The 24483-nt window shown below is 45.8% G+C and overlaps 1 protein-coding gene across 2 annotated transcripts in view; it reads right to left on the reverse strand.

Moving 5' to 3' along the window:
- The window catches only part of LOC144107835 (uncharacterized), a 50788-nt gene that overhangs the window by 9437 nt on the left and 16868 nt on the right, over positions 1-24483 (reverse strand). The window contains exons 5-9 of one of the 2 annotated variants that reach the window (XM_077641044.1): positions 23626-23808; positions 18748-18829; positions 15668-15821; positions 8908-8967; positions 6282-6357 (exon numbers count right to left, since the gene is read on the reverse strand). In XM_077641044.1, the coding sequence (XP_077497170.1) occupies positions 6282-6357; positions 8908-8967; positions 15668-15821; positions 18748-18829; positions 23626-23808 (555 nt within the window). The remainder of the gene's footprint in view (positions 1-6281; positions 6358-8907; positions 8968-15667; positions 15822-18747; positions 18830-23625; positions 23809-24483) is intronic. The other variant, XM_077641045.1, reaches the window with a different exon arrangement.

The following is a 24483-nucleotide window of genomic DNA, read 5'->3' on the forward strand; positions in this document are numbered from 1 at the left end:
TTTGGTGCCACCTCTATTTTCTGGCGGCCCACGTTATGTGATTGAGCGTGGTTGTTTCATGGCACCATGGGCATTTGTCTGTGTATTGTGTGGGTTGTATTTTGTATGAGTGTATTAAAATTCGGGTATGAGCCCGTCTGTAGCAGCCTCCAGGCGACGGCGTCTTCCCTGGAGAGAGATTTATGTGGTGGGGGGTACCGTTTCCTGCAGCCCTTGTAGTGGTTTAAGATTGCCGAGTAATCTCTAGGGACAGGTTCGGCTTCCTCGAGGTCGCTTGTGGAGGGAGCTCGGTAGAAAGTGTACCCTCGAGCTACCCTGTCGACCGCTTGGTTGCCTTCCACTCCCGCGTGTCCCGGCGTCCATACCATCGTATGTTTTATTGGTTCTTCTTCTGTGCTTTGTTTGGGTCGGTCCCCAGAGCGGAGTATGCGGAGCCCTTTGTGACCTATTCTGCCTAACATGAAGTTTCGGCATGCCGTTTGAGAGTCGGTTAGTATTGTTAAGGATCGCTTAGTCCGGTAGCCCTCCGCTGCCGCTAGAGCGACGGCCACTTCTTCAGCCTCGACTACCGTGCAGTCCCGTAGCGACGCGCTGATGATTTCCCGCATGTCCGAGTTTATCACAGCCGCTACCGCGTTGGGGTTGTTTTGTCCCGTCCTTCTGGGCTATGTGGCTGCGTCCACATACACTGTTGTTGTCTGGCGGCCTAGTGATTTCTGGATGTACTCGGCTCTCGCATTTCTGCGTTCTTCTTGTAGGTTGGGGTCCATGTTCTTGGGGATGGGGGTCACTCTAATTGTGCCTCGTATGCCGTCCGGGATAGTCGCGGTTTGCTGGATTTCTTGTATTTGTTCGTTGCATCCCAACTTCTGCAGAAGCTCCCTGCCAGACGGAATCTGCTGTAGTCTCTGCAACTGGGCGGCGTGTTGTGCCTCTATCATGTCTTCAATGTTGTTATGAAGTCCTAGTGCTAAAAGCTTCTCTGTGGATGTGCATTGCGGTAGATGGAGCTCTGTTTTGTATGCTTTGTCTATAATCGCATCAATCTGTTGGATTTTGCTTTTGATTGGGTTGTAGTATGGAAGACTGTAGGTGACTCGGCTGATCACCAGGCTCCTGACCAGCTTTAGCGTGTCTTCTCGCATGCCCGAGCGTTTATGGGAGACGCGCGTGGTCATGCGGGCAACGTGTAGGGTGGAAGCTTTGAGTAGAGCAAGTGCATGTGTACACCGTTGGTTTGATTGTATCCACATGCCCAAGATTCTTATGAGTGTTTTCTCTGGTATGGGTTTTCCCTCTAGGTAGACGTTGAGCCTAAGCTCGTCGCTGTTTGGAACTGTGCGGTTTTGTTTCCCTCTCCAGACTCTGAGCAGTTCTAATTTTTCGGTGGAGCATGCTAGCCCTCTCGCTTTTACGTAGTTCTCTACGCAGGTCGCGGCCTCCTGTAGTCTTTCTTCCTTTTCTTTTAGTGAACCCGTATTTGTCCAGATGGTGATGTCGTCGGCATACATGGCATGGTGTATTCCTTCGACTTCCTTAACTTGTTTTGCAAGGCTGATCATTGCAACGTTAAAAAGCGTAGGTGACATGACCGAGCCCTGGGGAGTTCCCTTGTTAGGGGTGTGGAACTTCTCCGAGCGGAGTTCTCCCCGCCCTATCGTCGCTGTTCTATCTGAGAGGAAAGATTTGACCTAACCGAAAACCCTCCTGCCGCAGTTCAGGTCGTCCAGGCCTGTCAGGATGGCTTCGTGGCTTACGTTGTCAAAAGCTCCTTTGATATCCAGTGCCATTATTACGTTCTCTCCGTCCCTAGGGACGTTAATAAGAACTCCTTTGATTTGTAGAGGTACGTCTTGGGTCGACAGCTTCGCCCTGAATCCGAACATATTGGGGATAGAGTTCGTGATCCTCCATGTATTGTTGTAGCCTTAATGTTACCACTCTCGTACAGCTTGCCGAGGCACGATGTGAGGGAGATGGGTCTTAGGTTTTCGATTTGTAGCTTTTTACTTCCCCGGAATTTTCCGATCAACACTTTCTGACCCAACGGTGCATTGCCTAATAGAAGTTTGCGTGTGGATACATAGCACAGGATGTCATGGGTGCCATAATCAAGGCCTATGCATAGGTTTCACAGTGCACACCCGAACAGGTACTAGTCATAAGGGAATCAGAGAAATGCACAGTTTTTCCCTATGACCACGGCAGGCACTACAATGTCAGTGCAACCAGTAATGGTTTAAGGTGACTATGTAGAGCTTGTAAAGAAACTAGCGACGATCAGTTATTGATAGCCGACTACGTGCACCCTGCTTTGTGATCAGGAAAATCTGTGGTTCTTCATCATGTCATCCATGTTATTAATATTAGGCCTTGTTCAACTCCCCTCAACAATGCCCCCAGGGCCATGAGAGTATTTGAAATCAATAAATAAAATAAAGCCATAGTAAAGGGAACAGAAGAAGAGCAGTTCGTTGCCTGCAGGAAAAGAATCTTGGTGGCAGGCTGCACAAAGCGCCCCTTAAAATTCCTTCGCTCCCTCTGCTCGAGTGTCATCCAATGCGTTTGAAACCAAACGAAACAAGGAGTCTGTACGAAGAATAGTGAATGTACGCATAACATTTTCGTGCTCCTGCCGATGCCCTTTCTTTTTATGTTGCAGCAGTCAGCTCCCAAGTGAAACCTTGTGAAAGCTGCAGACATGCAAAGCGAAAGCGTGCCAAATTTGCTGTTTTCTTCCCTTGGAGCGCACTCAGCATTTTGCCTCTTTATAATGAGCCACAAGTTTTCACACAGTTCAAATCAGTGCTTGGCATTCAATATTTGCACCACCTGTGACGATGACAGCACTGCCTTTCCGCTTCCTCATGCTCCATGCTGAGGTCTCCACCAGCTGCTCTTGTGAGGAGACCGTCGTAGATTTTTCAGCGTGCAAAGTCGGCTGCCCTTGCCACAGTTGTGGGACTTCCCGACGGCACTTGGTGGCTGTTCTTGTGTTTCTTTTCGCGGTAGACACTGCCTCTAATCTTGAACCAAAATTGAATGAAGTATTCTTCAGAATTTTTAAAAATATTAATGAGAAGAGAAGAGCAGCATTATGGCTCATATTCCGCATCTTTACTGTGACTATCTTTCTTTTTTTAACAGCTTATGAACACCTCACATCTGTTTCTCCAAGCTTGAAGGCAGGCGCCCTGAACCGGTGAAGATCCGGTTCATTACATGAAACACACTCTGCCTGGCCAAAGCTCAGTGAGTTACCCAAAGTAGCTTCCATGAGCTTGCACAAAGACGAAGAAAAACAAGTCGGAGTCGTCCTCCATTCAAAGGAGTTCGTCACTGACAGATGAGTCCACAGGCGTGCGCAAACTCTTTATAGCAAATCAGCCCCATCTTCATGGCAAATGAAACTTCAGTTCCTTACAGCAATGCTTAACGTGACAGTGTTCTGTGGTCACATTTGCATGGAACGCAACCAATGCTGTGACGCCAAAACGTGTTGAGACCAGGTGGCCACCTTGTTCATCGTGACTCACAGAAAGCGAGCAGAGGCGGAAATGTGTGTCCTACACACGCAGCAAGACTGCACGGATGTGTAAACACTGTTAGAGTCAGTTAACGACCAACTTGAGTACTGTACTACATGGCTTGGTAACTTCGAATTACGTGTTATGTTGTGAGATGACACAACAATCCGTTTTTTTTTTGCTAACGTACCTTCGTCGTGGCATCGTGGTCAAGACCTTGTCCAGACAGTAAGCAGGGTGATTCGATTTACACCACCGAATTATCTTTATGGTATATACACACGTGGCCATTTTTTTCCCCTTATCGATGCAGGAAGCCAGTTTATGCTGAAAAATTTCCTGATAAGACTACGGTGAAGAATGTTCGTTTGTACCAAGTGCATTGGCTCACTCTGAAAGAAGGGCGTTCTGTCAAGAGGCCTATAAAGCAAGCATTTTATTGGTCTGCTGCCCTTTTATTAAGGTAAAGTGGGGTAAACGTGACAGGCAATGCAGAAAAATGCTGGAAGCGCTTGTCTGGACACCAGTTGCAACAGCATGCCATACAGCAACCCCAAGGATTCAGCCCTACATCTCCGGTAATGGGCCTCCTCCCCCACTTCTACTTCATCATGGCGAGCGTTCCCCCACCGGTGCGCTTGCACTGAGGTGTAACGGAACAATCATTCTGGCGAGAAGTGGATGCTTGCTGCACATCATTCAGGCTTCTGGCCTTGTTGCCGTCTTCTTTCCTGTCTTGTTTCTTACCACGGCCCCTCCCTTTGCTACAAAGAGCGCGAAGCAAATACGTTTCCTACTGTAATGTGAGTTAAAGCCTTTTTCCAGGATAACAGTTCTCCTGCAGAAGCCTACAGCTAACAAAACCTGGGTTCTGTTGTGATGGCTAACAACGGCCAAACCTTGTTATAGCTAACAGGTAAAAATCTTGAAAAGGTTCAATAAAGCCCAATTTTGTTGCACAACAATTTTTCCACAAACTCGCGCTTTAGAAGTAAAATTTAGTCAGTGATAGGACAGCAACTGGGAGAGATCGTTTCCGAAATTTCAGCGCCGTTTCGTAGCGACTTGCAGCGATTGCGGATGCAAAAAGTCGAGTGCCAAACACTAGTTAAGATGGCATCCCTACACAGCACAACCAGCATGGGGCGACAGCAGACAGAACGCCAGCCAGGGTGGCTTCCCGCATCACATCGATACCGCGTGAGAAATGGGATGCTAGAACGAAAGCTGTCGCCGGCTTCACCACCGCCATGACGGGTGATGTGAGCACAGGATGGCTACTGAAAATGCTACGATGATCCATGAAGCTGGTTCAGGGCACTATTAACAGATGTAAGAGGAGCCAACGGGTGTTGACCACGAGGTTACCAACTGTTAATGCCACTATATTTTCCGTGGCATTGTTGGCAAGTACGAGATAAAACGTGAACCATGGCGCAATGCTAGCCAAACTGGCACGAGTAACTTGACAGTTTGAGGTATCTGTTTTATGACATACTACGCTCAATGGATACAGTAAGAGTACATGTTTGTTAAAAATATTTTGGGTACAGTTTGATACAACCAATAATTCGTAATATCCATGTTCGTTACATCAAGGTTTGACTGTACTACGCAACAATTTAGTTGCGCTTGGCGCGAGGCAACGGCCCATTGAAATTACACTCATACCTCAATAACAGAGATGGTGCTACACCCTGATAGCATCAAAGTGCCTTCATGAGGCAAGTAGAGAGAACATTCATGTTTAAGAGAAGCTCTCATTTCCTGGCCAGCACACTGCCTGCCATTTTCACTTGTGCAATGTTTCCCCACCAGATAGCATTGCCTGTCCGGTTCACTTACAGTGCCTAAATACCTATTGGCGCCCTACAAGATGACTTTGACAATGCCACCATTATGGTTCAGCAGAGACGCAGAGTCGCGCTGCCTTCTCGTTACTGCGAAAGCATCACTTTAGGCTTCGTAAGCTAAGACACAGCACTGAAACCATTGTCAAGTGTCTAATTTTAGTAAATATAAAGAGCGGCAAATAGAGGAACGGAAGAAAAATGAGGAATAAGTGCTACTTCCAAAAAATTATATTAGAAAGATTGATCAGTATATATAGACATCTTAAAGGCACATAGATCCCAAACTACCCCCACCAAAACCTGACTGAGTCTAATTCTAGATTCAGGTGAAAATTCAGATATTTCTTTCCCGTAGTGCCGGTTTGCATGGTCAGCCGATCTGCGATCAAAAACAGTATGTTCACCAAACAGAGGGTGTCACCTTTCGAGCACCCCAAGATGACTGGTAGGGCTCGTTTTTCTGCGGCTGAGAATAAAATGTGACAGCCGCATTCAGACTGGTTCTAGAAAGGCAAGAAAATATTCAAAGTGCGCAACTAAACAAAAAAAGACCCCAAAGTAGCTCATCTCAAGATTTAGGTTGGGTGCAAACAAGTGCGGCAAAAACTTTCTATTTCTAGCACATACACTTGCACAAAAGAAAGGATGAGGACAACCAAGGAAAACACACAACATGCGCAGTGTGCGCCCACTGCAAATGAACAATGTTCACGTTTGTAGGTCTATTTAGGCGAATCCCAGTACATGGAAAAAAGCAGCACATTCGATTCCATTCACACAGTCCCCAGCAAGGTCAGGAAAAACGTATCTGCGCGACGTGACAGCTTCACACAGTGAAATGCCATATAAAGGCGCACAATACCACTCACACCTGTGTGCGCCACAGCAGTGAAGGGCTCACCTGAGGGCAGCTCGATCACCTTGGACATGAGAGTGATGCATTCCCCGTACGGATTACACTCAGGAATCACCCGCACCTTTTGAAATGCAAGCAAGGAAACGGCTTGAGTTTGTAGTCTTGTGCCACTGCGAGCCCCATTCTGACCGCAGCTAAACAACAGCCAGTGTGTGTGTGAAGTTACACCCGGATCAGCCATTCGGGGGAAAAAAACCAAAGCTCAATGGAACCAATGGAGGCGGGGAAATGCTCGAGTACTTTGTATTTACTTGCACGTGGAATGCATTCGCATAATAAATGCGCCCTTTAGATCTGCCACTTAAAATGTGACAAAATTTGATTCGCCAGTATGTATAATGGTCCTGCGCTCTTAATAACGGCACTACCTGAAATAACACCAGATGAAAAAATGCCCTAATAATGCTAGAAATTACGTTCCAATATATCAAGGGTAAGTGCAGATTCATGCACACAAGCTTACATATTCGTGAATTGCTGAAAATGCGAAGAGATACAACTTAAAACTCTACATAGTACATTTTAGGGCCCTCAATTGTTTTGGCACAATAAAAAAACTTGGCATCAACAGTGTCAAACCGAAATTGCAACAGTTGCACGGGAAACAATAAATCTGTTTACACAAGATCCTTTTTTCCAGCGAATGTGACTAATTTTTACCATATTTACTCGCATAATGAACCCACTTAAAAAAAATATTTTACAATTTGGGGAGACAGTTCATTACGCTGGAAAAAGAAAATTTTGACAGATCGTTTTCTGTCAGAAATTCCGCCTGCCCACGTCATCCCAAGTGGCAGGTCACTGTTTTGAGTCATGAGACACACTGGGTCAGATGTTTAGGGGAATCCCCAAAGGTAGAGTAAGTTTGTAATAAGCAAACAAATTATTCATTGGTAGCCACACAAGCGCAGCCATACGGCTACAAAGGAAAGTTGCATAGCTTCCACAGAAATTTCGTAGTTAAAGAAAAACTCGTCCTGGTCCGGGGTCCGAACCCAGGACTTCCGCTTTACCGGAGAAGTTGCTCTACCAACATGCACCTAAGCGTAGCCCGTATGGCTTCACATGGGTGGATACCAATGAGTAAATTGCTCTCTTTGAGACACACTTAAGCAGCAACTTCGCGTGCGTGCATGTGTGTGTGTGTGTGTGTGTGTGTGTGTGTGTGTGTGTGTGTGTGTGTGTGTGTGTGTGTGTGTGTGTGTGTGTGTGTGTGTGTGTGTGTGTGTGTGTGTGTGTGTGTGTGTGTGTGTGTGCGTGCGTGCGTGCGTGCGTGCGTGCGTGTGTGTGTGTGTGTGTGTGTGTGTGTGTGTGTGTGTGTGTGCGCGTGTGTGACAGCTCTGCCCATTCAGGTATGCTGCAGAGCACTGCAGAGCCTTGTAAACATGTCTTACATGGTACAGAGGACAAGAAAAATCTGAAGAACCGGGAAATTGGTAAAACAAACAACAGGGGCACAGTTTCCACCTGAAACTGTGCCATCGTTATTTGATTCAAACCCACTGAAACAGAGTGCGGCAACTGCAACCTGTACAGTAGATATTTCTGAGGTTATCACCCAGTTACTCTATGCAAAGAAACTTTTTCACAAGATAGCAGAATGCATCAAACAACTGTGAAAGGGCTCAGTTCCATTGCCTTATCAACAAAATCGCGTCACGTTGTTTCAAGGTTTCTGCAGTGAGCCCCTACCCAGCCTATGCCATGCAGGAGTGATTAAAGCCAGTTTCCTGAATGGGTATCACATGTCTGCACGCTGAAATGCATACCCTATCTCTCTATCTCTAAGTACACACCACAGCAAAGAAACGTAAACAATTTTTGTTTGGTCCCCGAAGTAGTGTCTTTGTATTTTTTTACTTTGCTAAATAAATAAACATAAGCTTTAAAACTTTCACCTCGTGAAAAATACAAAGTATGATGCGGGAATACAAAGGAACAACAATGCGCCATGTGGAAGTACCGTATAAACGCGTGTAAGGGCCGCACTTTTTTAAAGAGCATTAGCTCTTATTCATCACGTTTCTCGATTTCTTGGGGTCAGCTACCACCTCCCTTCAGCGTGAAATTGTCTAAGTCCGGGGAATTCAAGATGGCGCCCCCCCCCCCCCCCAAGTAAATCGATATAGCAAACCATTCGGTGATTGATTAACGACGTCGCTGATTTTGTTACGTCATAATGAACTAGTGATGTGACTATGTTTATTCGCTTGTAAGTCAGCACTTAATGAGATCAGAATAAAACGAATTAGATATTTGGAATCTTCCAGATGAGTAGAACACGGCAGACACCAAAATTAATTAAGTTAATATTTGTCATGGTTAGGCTTATATTCATTGCTTTAAGTAATTAACCGATAACGTCTAGATCTAACTAATGGCATATTCGTATTTTTTAATATTTTTTCAATATTTTTTAATATTTAGTTGGGGAAACTGGGTGCGGCCCATACAAGGGTGCGATCCTTACACGCATTTGTACGGTATGACACATGATACTCGATAAGCTTCTCGCTCAGGACCACACAAATGTTGTGTCGCTCTCAGTCTTGGATCAAGGATTATACCACACCCCACTGATGGACTGAAAATCTCACTGCCAACTCACCCGAACACAGTAGTATATCCCTGCGGACAGGTTCTGAAACTCCAGGTGCACAGGTGAGTCCTGGAAGGGAAAGGGGAGAAGAGTTCGTCCGTCAACCTCGCTCCAAGCTCATTGCAAGCCATACATCAAGAAGTGAGTTTCAGTTTGCCAAACCTCAATTTTCACTTACACAGACATGCAGCCTGGAACCAGGATATAACACACTACAGTTTTGTGAACTGCTGGGCTTATGAAATAAGATTATCTTCCATATTTCAATGCAGCCAGTATATTCTACAATAGACACCCAATACATCTGCCATCACACGGGACACCATATATTTTATTTGCCAGATTTGTTACGATGTGAAAACAAATTGATAGCTGGGAATGCACCCTACAGAACTACCCTGAAGCAGTGCAAGGGAAGCATGCAGAGTTTAGATTGAGGCCCCGGAAACAACGTTTGTGCAACTTCAGAACTACAGTAGATGAAAGATATTTCAGATTCTGATTATTTGGACTAGTGAAATATTTTGAACTTCGCTAGGCGACAGTAATGTTCCTTAGAATGTCAACATTTCAGCAACAGATATTTCGGACTCTGTGAAATCAAAAAGAGTTTTCACTCAAAAACAGACGCCAGCAAGAGCCTGTGGAGTCTGAAAGTTTCATTTTTCGACCTAACATAGGTGCTCGGAAACATCCGAATATTTGCCGCTGTCACTAACTGGAACTGAAGGGGATTTACTTTGATGACTTACTTGAATGAGATTGCTGATTTCTTTACCTTCCATTCGCCGCTCTAGTTATTGGCAAGATGTTGGATTAATTTCCTACTGAAGTGGTTTGCAAAGAAGTGAGATCGTGCCAGGTGCAGCAACCATGTTCGCTGGGGATCAAATGAGGAAGGGCGTTATATGGTCGGGGAATGGGGCAGTGGGAGGAGGTCACTTCTACTCAATTCTTCCCACAAAATTCCTTTATCAGTCTTTTCGAGCATCACCAGGGAAACGAACTCTTGCAGTGAGGAGCGAGCTGTGCGACGTGCCACTGCGGAACTCGCTCGTGGCATGGCACGTGAAAAGACCTACGCCCGCATCACGCATTTTACTATCAGTGGCATGATTTGTGTTGTGGACGTGACAAAAGCATGGCTCAAGCTCAAGTACAGTCGCACACACACCTGTTTACAGCGCTTGAACGTCGCACCGGAGAGTACGCCTGCATCATTAACAAATGGCCTAAAGCTCGAACCATTGTCATGGATCACTGTAACTTGCATACGTAACATGCCGAATGGTGAAATAGTAAATTCGCAAACTATGGTGAATTGATAAACTCGCAATTCTTTAGGTTTGTTCCTGTCAGTAAACTGTTCTTTTTTAAGTTTATGAATTTTTTATACTGTGCGATTATTTGCACCATTTCTAGAGCCTTGCAAAATCCAGAAAATTGGTCGGTGACTGTAATACTAGTACACAGGTCATCAATAAAAAAAGACTTTGTCGGGAGAATTCTTCCCCGTGCATATCTTTCAATAGAGCTGCAAATAGGTTCAACCTTTAGTAAAGCCCCCATGGTGGGGAAGAATTGTAGTGAGTTAGTAACTACTCATTGGGATCCTCCCAAGCACAACCATATGGCTGCAAAGTAAAACGATTCAGATTGCACAAAAAAATGAGTCCTGGTCCGCGGATCGAACCCAGGACCACGGCCTCACCGGAGAAGTCGTTTCGGATAATTTCCAATGCTTGGGGTTGTTTAACATGCACTTGCTGTCACAGTACACCAGCCTCTAGCATTTCGCTTCCATTGAAATGCGACCGCTGTGGCAGAGATTGAACCCGTTTCATTCGTGTCAGCAGCCCACCATCGTCACCACTGAGCCATCGCAGCGGCTCCCATGATGAATAAGTACCGGCTACAGGATGACACTTCATGGTGGCACATTGTTGACACTCAGCCCTTTTTCATTGGAAAGCCAAAATTCCTAGTTTCATCGTATCGATCACCACATTTTCATCAGAGTGTTTCTCCTATGCCCACAGGTATTGCGTTGGCTATCTTGCTCCCGTTGCAAGACTCCAAACCACCTGGGATATCTTATTGCGTCAAGCAGCTCATGCATGCTGGGGACATCGCATTCTCATCTAGAGTGTCGGGTTCACTGTCGTTATCATATCTTCCAAGTTCTCGAGTACGTTATTTCCGAAAGGCTCGACCATCGCATCTTGTGTCGCCAGGGTGCAGGAGTCTCATGATAGGTGTAGAAACTGTACAGCTTGTCACCCCCATGAATGCTTTAAAGGTGCTGCATGTCTTCTCATGAGCTTTTTTCATCCATGCTCTCCCCAAATTTGGGCAAGGCATCTCCTTCTATTACGTCCGCTTCAAGAAGAGCTGTTGAAGCCAGCACTGTTCCAAGGGCTGTTTTCCTAAAGCATTGCTCAACGGTCTGCTTTGGTGAGGCATTCTGCAATGCAGGAAGCAATATGAAAGCTTAGAATAAGTCCATTTCAGGTGGGAACTGCAGCTAAAGGTCTAGAACAGTGGTTCCTAAACTGGGTTCTACCCTTAGAACAGTTTATAGGGTTCCCCGAGCTCTTGTTTATTTCTTTATTTTTAAACATACTGCAGGACCTTCTCGGGCCGAAGCAGGAGTGTTTACAATGCATAAATGTGATCAAACAGAACAAAACAAAAATACAAAATGCAGAGATCTTCTGTGATTCAAACACAAAATGAATAGGAGAGAATTAAAAAGAAATCTCAAGTTTTGAAATATAATTAGCAAATATTTTCGCGGATGTACACTTCACCGCATCTTCAGCTAATTTATTCCTATAGGATATGAAATCTGGAAACTTGGATCCATGCATGCCTGAACTAACCAATCTTTTTCTTACCCACTTCATTTTGAGGCAAAAATACAAAATAGAGATCTTCTCTGATTCAAACACAAAGAGAATAGAAGAGAATTAACAAGAAAAAGTCAAGTTTTTCAATGTAATTAACAAATAATTTCACGGATGTACACTTAATCGCATCTTTAGATCATTTCTCTCAATAGAATATGGCATCTGAAAACTTGAATCTATGCATGCCTGATCCAAACAATCCTTCTCTTACCAACTTTATTTTGAGACTTACCAGACTGGAGTGATTTATAGCAAACAGCAGCACTCTATAGCCGATCATTACTCGTTGATTGCGGGCAGTTTTTGAGGAGCCACGCAATTGTGTATTCTGGTTCGCATGCATGTTAGGCAAGAAGGGATGTGATCCAAGGTATTTTGAGTTCTACAGTACCTCTTGGAAGAAAATCGGGTTCCCCGAGCTAAAAAAGTTTGAAAACTCTTTGTCTAGAGACAGCTCGTCTTCAGCCGCTGGGGATAATGCCCTGCCTTGTCAAGATCTGAGACGTGTAATATGGTGGTAGAAAGTTAATCCCCACACAGCTCAGTTCTAGGTCCTCAACATGGTGCATAGAGCAGCTTTTAGGACGATACACATGTGGCGTTCTGCTTCCCTCATCTACTGTTTGAACACCAGTAAATGAACAACCACAGGCAATCTGTCATCCAGTCTTTCTTTGTTGCTTTACTGACAGGACTAGGGTGTCTACCAAATGGACGTTTCCAAATTCCTCGAGTTTTACAGGTTTTCCTTGAGTGCATTTGTGAAATTCCCAGAATGACACAATACTTCGTTTTATGAGAAAATAAGCTGACACAAAGCCGCCTGATCTTATCACTTTCCAGTATGCATGTAAAAAAAAAACAATGGTTTAATCCTATTTGAATAGTAAGGAGTATAGTTTATTTCATTTAAAAAAAGGGGGAGAGATTGGCAAAATGCATAAGAAATAGAATATATTCGAAAAATTGCTAAAACAAACTACGAATCTAATGGAACATTTTCAAATACGAGCCTAAAGGAAGATGCATGCGCAAACAAATATCTTCAAATGTGAGATATTTCTATCTACTTACAAAAACCGCAATGGTGTAGGGTTCTGGACTTTAGCGTCACAAGTGCTTTTCTTTCTCAGCAAGTTTATTCAGACGAACTGCAGATTATACAAAAAATAGTTTGTAGAAGTTAAAAACAAGAAACCTTAAAGTAACACTGGAATGTCATCTTCAAGTTCGTGTGAAACGCTTCAGTGTTGTTTCACTGCTTTAGAGAGTTTATTTTCGTTTGAAGGAGGGACACTTGCACTTCGGCGTCAGTGAACGCTTCCTGGTTCTTCAGCAGAAGCTCTTTTACAGAAGTGGCAGCATGCTTCTTTTCCCGTTCCTTCCTCAGTGCATCGAGGAAGGAACGGAAGTGCATCATCCTTTGCCCCACGGACCATGTGGAGCATCCTCATGGTCAGGTAAACGTTGGCAAGTCTTCCTGCCGACATTACGGCGTGATGCGCGATTCGCTGGGCTACCAAAGATTGCTCCTTCTGATTCTCAACAAGGCAGTCCTTGTTAATCGAAAATCCCCGCTCGATAGACGAGTTTCCGTGCGAAAGAGACAGAATCACTTTCACAAAAGTGAATATTCTCTGTACTGCAGCCCCTACTTTCCCCAGTTTATTGGGAGCAGAAAAAAACATGCTTACAGCATATCGGGCTCCTACTCTTCTAAGCTGGTGAGACAGGGCGTGGATGTACGACATAACCGCCAACTTCCCTTCTTTTGGACCAGAGCTAAGTTCTGAGGGGGGCGCTGGTTTTTAGCGCTGGTTCTTAATGCGATGGATCACAACCAACTCGCTCAATCCTCACTTCTTCGAGAATACGACGGCCGTCGCTGAATTCACAAAATTCTGGTTTGATCTCACGGAGAAATTTTATGTTTACATTTAGCCTATTCATTAAGGTCTGAAGAATTTTTGATTGAGAGAGTCCATATGTTGATGTTTTAAAAGCAGACAGAAATTTTTTCGTCCGCGTGCGCCCCATAAAGCATGACGTCAAGTAACGCGTTTTCACACTCTACTCTGCCTCCGACCAAAAGCGAACCAATGCGTCCATTCGCTCTTTTTGTGCCACTTTGTTTACTGATTCGCCAAACGCCACGATCAGGTGGGAGGCTGCTTCCGACATGAGGTTCTCCTTGAAGAAAGGTGCGAGGCCATAGACAATAGTATATCGTACGTTGTTTTTGCCAAGCTGCATTTTCTTGGCTGTAGCTTTTGATGGGAACATCAAAGGGAACAAAGAAGCAGTTGCCGCGGCAGAACGGAGTGATGTGCGCGTCATAAGAGCACTGAGGCCCCACATCACTACAGCATTTATGACCTAAGTCACGCTGAAGGATATCCTTTGCTGTACGATTGGGTTGGACGTCTGTCGCAGTAGTTGAAGCACTTGAATGATGCGCAGAAACTAACAGCACTGCCCCGGCATTGGTCACAACGGTGGCCGGAAGTGTCTAAAATAATGCTGGAGAGGGTGTCCCGGCTTTGGTAATGGCCAGTCGGTGCTCCTTACTTTGAGTGTGACCTGTCACCGCTTTTCTCCGCATGTTGCTGAGCGAAAACTGGTTTCTGCGCAGCGCACAGTACGCTCCGTTCGGGTTACTTTCGATGTACCTAGTCGAAGCTGCAAACTCGCAATTTTTCGCATTCGTCCAGTCTGGACGAAAGTGCGCTTGAAGGCTGTGATGTTTGACACGTCACACACAGCATGCCTGCGGCACCACCGCAGTAATTAAAACTTAGTCGCTTAAAAAGGGGCCGCTAAGTACGGAGAAAATTCATTGCTTTGCTAGCGTCGGCAGATCGAAAAACAGCACGAAACTATTTCCCTTTCTCTCAAAGCTGCGCCGCCTGCATCGCGTGCGTGCATCCTCTGCAGCAGAAATGGAGCCTTTCCATCAAGCAGATGCGCAGGGACGAAGAGTTCATTTGGGACCATCGCAAGTTCTTACGTTTTCTGCCGCATTGTTGGAGCTGTCCACTCGGAAACACAGGAAAACAATGGGAGACCGCTGGCCGTCGAACAGCGGACCTGCGATCCGCAGGAAACGCGCGCACTGCAGCTAAGTTTCCCTGATATAAGCAAAATTCCTCCGAGTTTTTCCTCAGTTTTTTCAGAATATCCAAATTCCCTGAGAATTCCCGGTTTTCCCGGTTGGTAGACACCCTGCTGGACGGTTACGAGTTCGCAGTGCGTATGTTTGAGAATTAGCAACCATGAGAGAGCAATTAATTTTTCAGAAATACGCTGAGCTGATACTAGTTAACGAAGGTTTCAGCGTGCTGCAAAGTTCACCGGGCCAGTCATCGCAGCCACAGATCTCGGCAAAACGAAAATAATCCATGCCCGCACTCGCACCACAGCACCACAGCATCTCAGCACCCCGCCAAAGTCAGTGCTGTGAACAGTGCTGACAACGGTGCAAAAGTGTGGAAAGAGCTATGCGCTGATGCTACAATAGGCAAACCATGGGAAGAAAGCATGCTAACCAGAGCTCGAGCATTGTCTGCACACGACAGCTGCTGTAAGCTCGTATTTTTCCTCTCTGTGGGATGATGTTTGTCTCAGTGCATTTTTATAGTGCTTACTGAATGAACATGTGCGTCTTATATGCTAATGACATATTTATAATTTTTTTTTGAAAAAAACAACAGTTTGCAGGGGGGTGCATCTTAAAGAATGGTGTGACTGATAAACCGGAAAATATGGTAAGTGAATAATTATCAGTGCACAATCACTCATACACACACACGTCTAATATAATTCACTGCAAGTAGCGTGTGGAGCAAGCGAGAGACACATACGGCCTGGTGCTCTGTCTCCGTGCGCACTAACGTGATGAGGTTGCCGTTGTCGCAAGGTTGATCCTGGGTCGACGCATTCCACAGACCCACACGCAGGTAGTCGCAGCCGGGCGGGCTGTTTTCGAACACGTTCACAGATGCATCGACGGTCCTCCTGCAGGAATCAAGCAACAGAGCCATTTGGCCTTCAGTACGCAGCCAAACGTCGTTCACTGGCGCCTAGCAGTGCATCTCGACAGGATGCAGTTAAAATGCCAACGCCCATGGATGAGCAGTGCGATTCTGCCAGTGGAATAAACAGAACCTGATGATCCATCATCCTACCAGTGAATCAACCTACTAGATGGCAGGGTTACCAAGTTTTGACATGATGGCTCCATGATGGCTCCTCTGTGTGAGAGCGCAGGTGTGGTGAGTGAACACTCGGGAAGATTTCGCACTCTAAGGTATGAGTACCGATGGAACTTGTGCCTTTTTCCTCAATGCACTTAAGTGCTGGAATGGAGAGTTTATGCTTCTGCAAACAACGTTACCTCAAATTTGCTACCCTTTTAATTTCCCCTTTAAATGTCTAGAGTGCCTGCATCAGGAGACGCAGAAAGTGGCAATTCTGCGACGTTATGGAGCTTTTGGTGACAAAAGACTTTTCCCGCTTCAAGTCTGGTCCCTATAGCTGGCACCCAGCAGCAAACCTGCTATGTGAATTGCGAAGTTGCGCTGCCATTTCACTGCATGCCATACTCAACCCAAGGAGCTCAATTACCAAAGATGCGCAATCCTCTGCGATATTGCCGGGATACTGATTAAACTAGTGTACAATAAAACATCGTTACAAGAAGCACTGAAGGAACCCGAGAAAGAGGTATCGTGTAACCAAGGTCTCTTGTAGCTAAAAATTCTAAAATCACTGAGGAGTCTGACTAAATTAGTGTATTACATATCAGGAGTAGGTGCATTTAAACAGTCACACACATTAGCAGGAAATTGTTAAGGGGAATTCACGTGACTTAACTTCTACATGACTTTTAGACATTTGAGTTTGTGTCTGATGCGAAACTATAACGGATAAATCTTTGTACAGAACTGCCCCATGTAAACATGCTGACAGCTCCGGTGTCCAACCCGTCTGACTACCGGTGTACAGAGCGACCGGCACCGTAGAAGCTCAGACGGAAATCCATCCCAACACAAATTGAACTCAACAGTCGATGCAGCAGTATGACTGCAATAATGAAGCAGAATGAAGAAGAATTTGGTGCAGTAAGGCAATAATCGCAACCACGTGATGTGTGACATCGAACTGCGGAATGAAAGAGAATAAAGCCAAGGGAGTGAAAAGTGCAGAGCATGCAAGTTGATACACTTTCGGCCGTGTTGCGTAACTGTATCCGGGTTGTGTCTCTACTCAATAGTCTAGAATTTACTCTACGGACTTAATATGTGGTCCTTAGTAACCGAGTGTCTCTGGTAACCATGTCTCTTGTATGGGATGTTGTTAACATGGCGAACATAGGAAAACCAGGCAAACCACTTTCAAATATTTCTTATAATAGGGCGTCTCTCGTAGCCATGTCTCTTGTAACAAGAAATTACTGTATTTGCAAGTATAAAACACAGCCATGAAGATAACGTGAGGTGGGTGTTTGAAACCTCACGAAAAAGAAAGAAATACATCAAGTTATAAAGAAACCACTATTTTTGCAAGCCATCTACAAATGAAAGAAGAGAGCTCAGAAAAAAGCAGACAGCTCACAGAAATACCGAAGTAACGGATATGTCGATATTATATGAGAGGCAACACTGCATAGATGTGCGCGCAATCATTGATCCCAACAAAGCCTCTGATGCGTTAATGCACGCAGTATTTTATCCAGCAGCAGTCACTGACGTCGCCGTACTACCGCTGCTATTTGACTCGCACTAGCCAGGCCTGCTCCCGAGCTTCCTTCCTTTCTACCAGCTCAACTCTTTCAGTGCCTTCACTTTCTCAACGGCTGGCATGCCACCTTTCGAAGTTCACTGCCACTTTTTCCTACAAGTCGCATGGTCCCAAGGTCAGCGAAAATATCTCCTAACAGCTGACGAACCTGGCGCTGAAGGTTGTTGTAGATATTTTGAGGAGGAGCGAGGAAAAAGGTTCACAATATTTTGTACCTTAGTTCCGAATATAACTGAAGACGAGTTCTGCAACTGATGAGATGAGGAAAATAGTTATATTCATGTGAATAAAGTGCAATGCCCTGTTCACTTCATCCCAACTGCGTATTACGCCCTGAGACCGATAAGTATTCCATTGAAACACTCAAACTGCACCCTTGCCGAGATAGTCATTATGTGTATCAGCAGCAAACCCTCCTCCGTATATACACTATTAATGTACTTCATTCCTTTTCCTTAACAAATGTAAGCTGACCTCCATTGTGCGCGACATCCTAGCACACTATCCCAATATCTTGGACGTGTAGACAGCTATCCCAAACTGCCAAAATGTAAAAAAAAGACTACCACCTCGCATAATCATCTGCACCAAGAGGACCAGCTGAGCCAAAAACACAATCCCGATGCCTTGGAAGTTCTTCCATGCTCTCTCCCCAACTTCCTGGTATGGCTCGAGGTGCCGTCCATTACATGTCCAGCTCCTCAACCGAAATTGTGTTCCAGTATTGTACCCTTACTGTATATATAAGAAATCCCGGTTGGTCAACTTCATTCCTGGGACACTTAAGCGATATCAGACTGATACTGTCAACAGTGTAAAACATGCACACATATGCCAGTTAAGGAAATATCATGACATCTACCTGCCGCGGTATGTCTGTGTTTCTGGAAAGCACTAGGCTTCAGAACGAATCTTCATGCAACTCCCTTAGACCTATTCTCAGTTATTACTGACAACAAGCTACATTCAAAGTCTCCTACAAAGGGGCTGCTTTCTGTACGTATGAATGAGATTACGAGCACTTTTTTCCTGTCCGTATTGTCTCAGCTCCTGCTCCAAAGTTGAGAACGGCCATCTTGGATCCCACAAAGAGCGCTGCCATCACATTCAGCTTGGATAAATGAGCGGCACCAGCACTCACTTGGTGTAGGAGGCCTCGATAATGACTGTGGCGTTCCAGGAGCTGCACTGTGGCTGGCTGCCCAGGCCATTTCCCATAACCGCTGCAAAAGGAGTGCACGACGATTCGCACAGAACTTTTTCATGCGGTAAAAAAGACTACACCTTTGAAAGGCTCACAACACTATTCAATACATTTTACTTGTATTTAGTCGTGCTCTAAATATGTATAAATATTTAGACCACGACAAATGAAATCGAAGGAAGAGCCACACTTAAAGAGGCTCTGAAACACCTTCCGAGGAGAGCACAATAACTCACTTAATCACTGCACTGTGTAGCCATGAAAACCAGAGCCAAATAATACACGCAGCACACGACCCACAATCACGCGTGAAAGTTGGCGAGCCCTTCCCGGCGACTTTTTCATGCTCGCACCCTTCTCCGTCCCCCGCGTCTGCGTAGACAAGGTGAGAGGTGGCCATTGGTTAGGTTCTTTCCGACGTCAGGCAGCTACCGTTGCCCCGGCCAACAAGTCGCTTACCTCCGGCGGGTCTGGAAGCTCCGCCTCCAGAGCGGGGTCGGCGAAGGAGCGCATTCCTTCCAGCGTGCGAAAAGTGACGAGAGGCAAGGGAAAGGGGCGAAGACGCTGAATTCAAATTTTAACTACAGATAACTCATCTTCTACAAAGCGCACTTAAAAAATCCTTGTTGGACACTATTCGTGAAGCGGCGTGCTTCAATATCCCAGGCATGCCGCAACTTTATTAGACCCCCTTCACAACCTCATTAAAGTCAGCTGCTGTCTGAACAGGCATTCGTTTTCTTCTTTCTTATTTGCCACGTGAAAGGCTAAAAAAGGCCGCCACCGTCTGGAAGATGTTGAAGTAACGAGCGTTAGCTTTATTGAGTGTGCATAAAACGAAAGTGGTTCCGCATCTAGCGGGGCTGGTTAAGAGAACCCTGAGCGGTTCGGAAAAGTAAACAAACTTTTCCGCCAAGCGGAGCGATCGACGCTTTGCGCCATCTATGAGTGAAATTACGATGCACGTCTACCCGTTGCCGAGTTGCGCCGCCAGGTTGCGCCCCCTCAGGATACGTCCCAAACGGAACTTTCTTGGTTTGGAATTTAAAGGTGGACCTAGAATTCGGCTTGCGGTGCAATATGGTAACGCTCCAATTAGTAATTGCACTAATTGCACGTATACAATGTTTACCTATTATTTAATTCTGGTTTTATTTCTATCCCACAACCCGTAGGGCTTTATTTGGCGACCAAATTCGGTACACAGCTGTCCCCGGATGAGTGCCCCTTGTTGTTGGATTAGATATAGTAGAACGTGTTGTAGATCGGACGAGAACTGGTGTATTTAGCATGTTATGGCTGATTGCTAATGTCCGGACGCCGTCGACGGGTATCTGTTACGGGTCCAGGTTGGAATTTTTTTTGGAAATGTGGCGAAGAGTATGAAGGTTTCTTCACTCAAGACACCGGTCGGCGGGATCGGCCTTGTCTTTCTATTGTATCCTATCTTTCAACTCTCCTTCTATCTGCACGTGGTAGCGATTGTGGCTCGTCTTGAGCCAGTGAGCAGGCCTGCGCACTTTTTTTCTTGCTGGCAGCAACAGACGACGTGTTGTAGACGGCACTACAAGTCTCAATGCGAGGTGTGCTGTTCTCAAATTGCTGCCACCGATGGCGCTGTTATCAAAACACCACGAAATCTCAAAACGTGATAAGAAGTTGCTGACACAGATGGTGCTGTGATCTAAAGGCGGTAGCAGACCCCCACGACATCTCCAAACATGATGAGTAAGAGCTAACGCTCTTAAAATGTCATGCATGAACGACCAGTGGTGTGCAGTTGGGGCACGGCCAGGTCACTTCCTTGTTTGCACAGCTGAAGATTACACGAGATCCTAAGACGGCCAATGAGGTATCTTTGTCGAATAAAACTTCATCTGCCAGTGTGCCTGAAGTGTTAACTCAACCATTCAAACGTGTCAGCAGAAACAAACGTTGCCCCAATGTACTCCTCTTTCTCACTGCTCTTTGTGACTGTTTTCTTGTGATCGCAGCAAATAGCTGTAGGTATGAAAACCTCATATTAAACTACCCCATTCGTAAACATTAAAGCGGATTTTCGAAAAAAACAATGGTCGGCAGTCAAGCTCGCTGCACCTCTGATGAAAGTTATCAAAGAGAAATGGTCGCGAACATCTGATGGAATACCGCATGCCTAACATCGCAGGTGGCCAAGAAACCCAAATGTCCACAAGAAGAAATATTCACTCAATGTGCAGAGTGATATGGTTTTTCCTAGATATGGGAATGGACAGTGTACTAGTCCACATCGTAAGGCGGTGGCCCCCCTACCTCCACCTCAGTGTGAAATTTTCAGTGGAGAAACAACTGCTAACCGTATTCTTACAATGCAGAGAGAGAGAGAGAGAGAAGTGGTAGAGGAAAGGCAGGGATGTTAACCAGTAAAATGTTCCGGCTGGCTACCCTACATTGGGGAGAAGGATGAAGGGGGCGTAAAAGAATAAGGTGTAGAGAAATGCGTTTCGTAGCAAGCACGACAGGCAATGACACAATCACTGTAAGTCACAGGCCTCCGAACCTGTAGCCTGCACGCCTTGAGGGCTACCGAATGCTACGACCTGAGTAGAACAGATCGAGGGCCCTCAATCACAAAACAGTGTCAAGAAAGCCTGATTTACCGTGGCGGCTGATATTGTTGATGGCAACGTAAGCATTGGACTTCTCGGAAGGAAGAGGTTTGTGGAAGCGTTGTGCCAGCTATTGGGCAGCTGCAAGCACTAGATTCAACAAATACAGCTTCTGCAGTGCATTCTGTGCAGCTGGCATGTGCATGCTGGAAAGCAACACACGCATAGCACTCGAGATTGGCTTCAGCATTACAATCACTTGCTCGTCTGTGACCTGGCCCGGTTTCTGACCTACTACCCGAAAAGCAGTAGGCTCAACAAACTGGGTGCGCGGTGCTGGGGTGGGTGCTAGGTGCTTCAGGAGCGATGGCCAAATAACTTGCTGGTCCCGGTCTTGGACCGGAGTTGTGACTTGTGCTTGATTAGCATGGGCTCTGGACTCTGAGTACGCGACAGCTGCTTGGCCACTGTTGGTGTGTAGCTCAGGCACGGATGGCCAAGGCCCGTCTGCGACGACCGTCTGTGCCTCGCCAGTCATATTGCTCCCAGTCCTTAAAGTAGTATTCGGAGGGAGAAGTCAAGTTGCGGAAATACTTGGACGATCCTTTCCAATGCTGGCTAAAGTTTTAGAAAGTCTGTGACGAGGGTGACGACGTCGTCGCACCTTAGCGGCCTCTTCTCTGTATGTGGAATTCTCTCTTGTCATTTGAGTATCGCCATTTCCCTTTTCAGGCGAGGACAATATTTTGAGGCAGCGTCATGAGGGCCGCGGCAATTGGCACACGTAAGTACTGTTGCCGGTGAGAATCGCCGCTGTGTGGCTGAGTACACCGCGGGCACACGATGGGGGAATTGCACACACTACTCACGTGTCCTATCTTCATGCATTTCTGGCACTGGAGAGGCTTCGGGACAAAGGCCTGACTGCATGCCGAACGCGTCCAACCTTCAGCTACCTTGCAATGCAGTCCCCTAGAAGCTCAACTTGATGCACTTTGTCCTCCCAAGATGCTGAGCTTGCAGTATGGCTACACCGTCGGTAGCTGGATGAATTAAGATGGGCAGATCAGAATCGCGGATGGATACGTCGATGTCCTAAAAGACGCCTGCCGTAGTGCCACTCTCTAGAAGGACATGGGAACGAACGCTGATGCCGCCAAGCGTTCTGATGTTGCTCACTCTCAAGCGCGTTGCGTCCATGACATCAATGGCGACGACACTCCTAAAACGATTCAACTTCACATCCTTAATTGCTCCCTGGATGCGAGCATCCAGCAACGCAGACGTGGCTTGCCATTCGATGCGGTGAGATAATCAGTGGTAGTCTCTGGCACATACAGGACACTATGTGCCGATGATCCTCGCTCCGCAGTGATTGTGGACGTACTCGACGCCGACGAGTCCTCACTAGTGATGCAATACTATCGTTAGTACTATCGATACTATCGATAGTTGTGTCCCTATCGAAATATCGATGGTGAAAAAGCTATCGATAGCACTATCGTTAATACTTTCGAACAGTCCCAACTACCTTTTAAGCTGAATCGTCCCGCTTTTTCGTCTCTATTTCAGGTGGCAGTCAATTTGTCTTAACTCTCGCAAGCTCTCACAACCCCAAAAGTTATCTTTAAAATTGGTTACCTTGTAAAGAGCTCGGCGTGCAGAACAAGAATTCACTACGCTTGCACAGTGCATGTGCTATCATGAGGCACAGCAATTAATGTTCGTTCTTCTTTCGTTGTCTTGTTGCATTCTTCGTTGCACGTTAAAGAACCACAGCTTGTCGAAATGATTCGAGAACTGCACAATGCAACCCTCATAGCCTGAGTCTCTTTCGGGCATTAAGCCTCGTAAAACCATGAAACCAACAAGGTAACGCAGATGTTTTAGCAATATCGCTGGGCAACGAGTGCAGAATACCGATAGTGTTACTATCGATAGTCTTACTATTGACCGTCTTACTATCAACACTCTTACTATCGATAGTCTTAATACCGACGGCTTCCCTATTAAGAGTCTCACTATAGACAGTACTATCAATAGTATATCGATAGTAGCGCTAGAGCTAGTTCTTTTACACTGTCGATGTTAATATCGATAATACTATCAATCGTCTGTCGATATTAGCACTATCGACAGTTTTTTACACTATCAATAGCTTCAAAAACAAAACCATCGATACCATCGATAGTAAATTTTCCGATAGTTTTGCATTTCTAGTCCTGACCTTTGCGCTGTCTCCGCTTGGCCTTCTTGCTTAGGACTCTGATGAAGCCGTCGTCAGCCGTAGAGTCATCGCTGGTGGCCGAGTACACCATGGTGACCTGGCTGCTTGTGTCGTTCGGGGGGCCAAGACGCTTACTCTGGGCGACAGCGGCTGACCGTCCGGAGTGAAGTTCAACAGCGTCCACTTCCACCACCGTCAGCAAAAGGAAACAGTTGTTTCATTATAATGTCGTAAATCAGAAAAAAACTGAATAGGCGAAGGGACGGCGTTCTGATCAAGAGCCACTTCATCGTCTTTAAAATGCAGAAAATTTAAGAAAACCATTGTGCAAACAAAATTGCCCGCCCTTCCCCGCCCCAACCACTCACACGTAACCCACGAATACAACCCTGGCCACACATAAGACCCCATGGTTTGCTCCCACGAGCTGCTCTTCTTAAGCACTACCAGAGTAAGCACTTGGCCTCATTTGAAGCACACGAAAAAATTAACAAAATTCCAAGAACACAGCCAGAACCAAATGGAATCTGATAGTTTACGATTCCTCCTGTGCTTCAGAAGCTGCAGTTGGTGGTTTTTGACCGAGTACTCTCCATCACTTCTCTTTGGCCTCAGCTATGAGTGTCTATTCCCCTAGCATAATACTGTGTACAGTGTTCCAAGCACGATTTCCATCGCCTGTTGTTTATAGATCGATGCACTGCATATGTTCTGGCTTGAAGAACTCGGAACGATAAGAAATAACCAGAACTACAGACAGAATTTGCAGGCAGGCAGCAGACTGCAGGCAGCTTTTGAAAATCAGCCTGATGAACTATGCACAAAAATTGAGAGCACTGCATTCCCAAAACTAAAAAT

This window comes from Amblyomma americanum, chromosome 10 (genome assembly GCF_052857255.1).
Source record: "Amblyomma americanum isolate KBUSLIRL-KWMA chromosome 10, ASM5285725v1, whole genome shotgun sequence".
Lineage (NCBI taxonomy): Eukaryota > Metazoa > Arthropoda > Arachnida > Ixodida > Ixodidae > Amblyomma > Amblyomma americanum.